The following is a 4,719-nucleotide window of genomic DNA, read 5'->3' on the forward strand; positions in this document are numbered from 1 at the left end:
GACAATATTTCTTTCATCCTTTTGCATTGAAATAACAAATTGGGGGGGTAGTCGATTTATTTTGTTTAGGTTCCTGGGCATTTCCCTTAAAAGCAGGGACGTCATGTACATGGACTCTTATTCTTCTTTATTATCTGAAAAAGGTACTCCCTCCGATCCATATTAATTGTCACTGATTTAGTATCACTGATAATTAATATGGATTGGAGGGAGCATTACATTCTTAGTTATTCTATCTCTCATGGTGCAAATGTTTCCAAGGTATAGCCTCATACAATACGAAGTAACCTTTTTGGACATAGGACATGCAAAAAGGAGTTGTTGGCGTAAGTATCTACTCCTACTGGAGTTACCCACTGACAAATTCCACTGTGGATTTAGATGCAACCCAGAGATGTAAAGATTTCTTCTTTGGCTGGTATGATATCATGGCTCCATTTTGTCACTGGAAGCATTTAACCTACATGATCCGTGCACTGTTGAGATCTCAAGTGCGGTACTGGCAGGATATTAAATCCATTGGTGTTTGGAGACTACCCACAAGTAATGAAGAAGAATGTTGGCTCTCGCCTTCCATCCTTCACGGAAGTTCAGTCCGAACTTATCAAGGGTTCTTTACATTTTATTGGAATAAATCACTACTATTCTCTCTACGTGAATGATCGCCCTCTAGAAACAGTCATTCGAGACTACAACACGGACATGGCAGTTGATTTAAGGGGTAAGTATCTCTTTTGGATTCTGATACTAGTATTGCTGCTTAACTGCTCACAGTTGTGTGTTGTGTTGATTTAAGGGGTAAGTATCATGTTTTCCTATCACCAAGTTATGTTTTCGGCCACGGTACTACATCCCACAGAGCATGCTATCTGTTCAACACATTCTACACTCGTGTATGTAACAGAAAAGAGCTGAACGTACTATTCTAACTAGTGATTCCTTTGTATGATGTAGGTTCTAGGACAGGACCACTGGTTAGTCCGGTAAGACAATTTATGTCATCAATGTTTTTTGGCAAAGAAGTAGCTGAAAATGCAGTTATTTTGGTCATTCCCCATGCATCCATTTGGGTTACAAGTTATAACCTATATATTGAGAACTTAATCAAGAGATTAGAAAAGAAGTACGTACACTTAAAAACCTAATAGCATAAGCTTAACAGTAACTAACCTTTATTCGAGTGCAGAGTGCCCCGCCAAATGTCCCAAGTGACCCCAGAGGGTTGCAACTTGTACTGGAGTACCTGAAAGAAACCTATGGGAACCTTCCCGTCTACGTCCAAGAGAATGGCAAGCAGAATTTCCAGCTAGTTTCTGTTGACAAACACAGTTGCATCTTTCTTTACTCGTGTGGTCTGTTTCAGGTATGGCATCAGCCGACGACGGTCTAGATGACGCCGAGAGGATCGGTTTCCTGAGCAGCTACATGGAAAGCACACTAAACGCAATTAGGTGCGTCAAGATCAAATTAAACATATACCCATTCTTTGAGCATTGACTTTCGAAACATATACCGTTGGTTCATGTCAACAGCAGTGGAATTCAGAAAGTTAAAATTTCCAGCTTGCCCTCAATGCAGATACTCAGGGACAGAGAAAGACAATATTCCACCATGTGATGCATGATGCTCTCTTTGTTGTGCAGGAACGGGGCCAACGTGAGAGGCTACTTCGCCTGGGCCTTCATGGACCTGTTCGAGCTTCTGTCGGGCTACCAGTCGAGGTACGGGTTGTACCGCGTCGACTTCGCCGACGAGAGGCGGCCGCGGCAAGCCAGGCTCTCGGCTCGCTGGTACTCCGGCTTTCTCAGGCACAACGGAACCACTGCGCTCGTGTCGAGAGGGACGCAGGAGAAGCTAAGCGTCGTGTCACCCTGTGCATTTCAAAACCGAACCGAAAAACCATACCGAAAATAAACCGAACCGAACCGATTTTATGGTTTTTATGGTTTCTGGTTTCGGTATGGTATGAACTTTTCATACCGATTTAAACTTTGGTTTTTATGGTATATACCGAAAAACCGAACGGTTAACCGAATAAACCGAAGTAAAAATAAATTTATATTTCTTGAGATGAACAACCATACAAGTTGTCATTTTTCTTGTACATGAGTCAAATTCACTAATAAGCATGTAAAATTTTCTTGTAACATAGTCACTTTTCTCTTTTTAAAATGCTAAGCATGTCGATAACCATCAACAGATGAATTAATGCATGCATATATACTTATATATATAGTCATATACTATTTGTGTAAAATAATATGTGTTTTGAGTCATAAATTTGCAAATTATTATTACATCATTTTCAAATTCGCGTCAACTTTGGTTTTTATGGTATATACCGAAACCATACCGAAATAATTTGGTATATACCGAAACCGAACCATATTTTAATTTCATACCGTATTTACCGAAGTATTAATACCGTACAAACCGAAAAACCGTATAAACTGAACCATGTAAACCGAATAAACCGAACGCACAGGGTGAGCGTCGTGTCCTACTCCCGAGCCCGGAGCAACCGTGTGTGCCTGATGCGGCGGGCATGGGACATGCGCATGCTCCTGCCTAGTTTTTCTGTACAACATACCCGTACTCTTCAATCCTCTCCAAGAGAGGTTTAACCAAACAAGGCCTTAAAGAGATTTGAAGGGGCTTGAGGGGGAATTTGATTTATTCCATTGCAACTGAACAAGATTTTTCCTTTTTACATATTCAAAGTATGAGATTATTAACCAGGCCTGACACCCGGTAACCGAACAAGGTGTTAAGTAGTAGAGATACGTTGCCGTTTTCACATAAGAAGCCTAGTTATTTAATTGTTCGACTTGAAAAAAAAACTGATTACTATTGGAAGTACGAATTCTTGTGTAGATTCTTCCGTTAGGGTGTCGAGCTATATATTCCCTCAGCAAAAGAAAAAAGGGTGGCGAGTTATATATGTAGTAGTGAAGGTTTATTAGGGCATCTCCATCGGCAACCCGTAATTTTCTTCTGTATCTGTCCAAAGACACAGGGGACCAGTTCGCGGACACGGATGCGGGAGGAAGCCATCCAACGCTAGCCATATACATTTTGACAACAGTTCAAACTAATCGGACGATATTCGTTCAAACACGGCCAGATTTTATATAAACATGACGAATTTCATTACTAGGTATAATTACCTAACCTAAATGGTCGCATGCATCCGTTCCTCATGTCCGGCCATGAACCAAGAGAACTGAAGCTTCGTCTTTTCCAGCTCCGCCTCGGCGCTCTCCAGCTCTTTCTCTGTAACCTCTGCCACCGAAGCCACGGGAAGAGAAACTGTCCGCCTCCCCGTCGCCGTCAAGCGGCTAATCGACCGACAATGTTCCGCCCACCAAGTTTGGCTTCAACGGGAGGGGAAGAACGGTGCCCTTCCAGGGACCTAAGCGGCGGCGACCTACCGTGCACTACTCTTCCTTCTTGCTGACGGCGCCCGCGGACGTGCCGGCTTTGTGGTCGCCACGGCAGGGCGCGGCTTTGGCGACGTCCTCCTCGTCGTCAGTCTCGCCGAACACCGCCTCGTCGTCGAAATCCTTGCCAGCGACTACCACCCGCTGGCGGTATCGCCAGCGGGCGAGGCGAATCTCGCGGGCGGTGCGATACGACTCGAGCAGTGCCTCCTGCTCCGCCATGTCCGTGTCCGACGCGCCCATCCTGCCGGCGGTGGGCTGCTCCTCCGCATGCACATGCTTCTGTAAGAGGTGGTGGTTGTAGGCGGCATCGACATGCGCATCCCGAAACTGCTCCTCCCGCACCATGTCCATGTAATGGGCACGTGACCTGCCGATGGTCATGGTGCAATGCACCGGCGAGGGTGGCACGGACGAGGATGGTAGCGCCGACTCATCGTCGGTAGTCACGTCCTCCATTGGAATGTCATCGTCCTCCAGCTGCCTGCTGGCCTGCCAGCCGGCAACAATGGCGACCATCTCCTTCTTCTGGTCCGGCATCAACCCGTCCCAGGGAGCGTTGGTGGGGGAGGAATCTATGGTGGGAGTGGTGTGGAGAGGGATCGGAGGCGGATGACTGCGGGTCTGGCCTGGACAGCGGTTTATATAGCAATGGCGGGCGGCAGATGGACACACGGGTGGCGCCGGAGGAGATGCATCGGCAATCGCATGCCATCAATGTGGACGGTAGACGGACGGACGATCGACCGTCGTGTCGTTTGAACACGGAGCAGTCTCCTGCATCGGGAAGCGGCGTGGGTGGCGCTCTCTCGGCCGGCACGCCGCTTTAATGCCTGCACCAGTGAGCGGTCGCATCCGCTCTGGTCCGGCATGAATGCGGGACTAACGCTCTAGACCAGCATTGACCATTTTGGCCGCGCGGGAGGCGGGAGGGGTTTTTCGTGGGCTAGGGCAGTCAGGAAAGCACTTGCGAGCGGTCTAGACTCCCGCAAAGCCCCCCTCTCCCCCCACACCATTTGTCTTCAGTTTGCGATAGAAATCGCGCCCGAATCGTACCGCGGATTGATACAGGATCGCGGTTGATGGCTTTCGCTATCTGGATAGCGTGATCCAGACAGTTGCGTGAAGTTTAAGAGTGTGCGTTGGACATGCCCTTACCTTGCAGGGAATGCAACATCGTTTGCACCGAATTAGATGTATGATCAGTATGGGCACGTTTGGTTACCTGCATCATTTTTGGGCACTTTGCATACTTGTCCCAACTGGGCCTGGCTGAGCA

At 47.3% G+C, this 4,719-nt stretch overlaps 1 protein-coding gene across 1 annotated transcript in view; it reads left to right on the forward strand.

Annotated features, from left to right (window-relative positions):
- The window catches only part of LOC123066220 (beta-glucosidase 2), a 4,179-nt gene extending 2,110 nt beyond the window's left edge, over positions 1-2,069 (forward strand). Inside the window, exons 8-13 of the mRNA XM_044489351.1 lie at positions 303-418; positions 507-721; positions 955-983; positions 1,187-1,289; positions 1,364-1,451; positions 1,644-2,069. Coding sequence (XP_044345286.1) covers positions 303-418; positions 507-721; positions 955-983; positions 1,187-1,289; positions 1,364-1,451; positions 1,644-1,914 — 822 coding nt within the window. The 3' untranslated portion in view covers positions 1,915-2,069. The remainder of the gene's footprint in view (positions 1-302; positions 419-506; positions 722-954; positions 984-1,186; positions 1,290-1,363; positions 1,452-1,643) is intronic.
- The last annotated feature ends 2,650 nt before the right edge of the window (positions 2,070-4,719 follow it).

The sequence above is a fragment of the Triticum aestivum genome, chromosome 3B, assembly GCF_018294505.1.
Source record: "Triticum aestivum cultivar Chinese Spring chromosome 3B, IWGSC CS RefSeq v2.1, whole genome shotgun sequence".
NCBI classification, from domain to species: Eukaryota; Viridiplantae; Streptophyta; class Magnoliopsida; order Poales; family Poaceae; genus Triticum; species Triticum aestivum.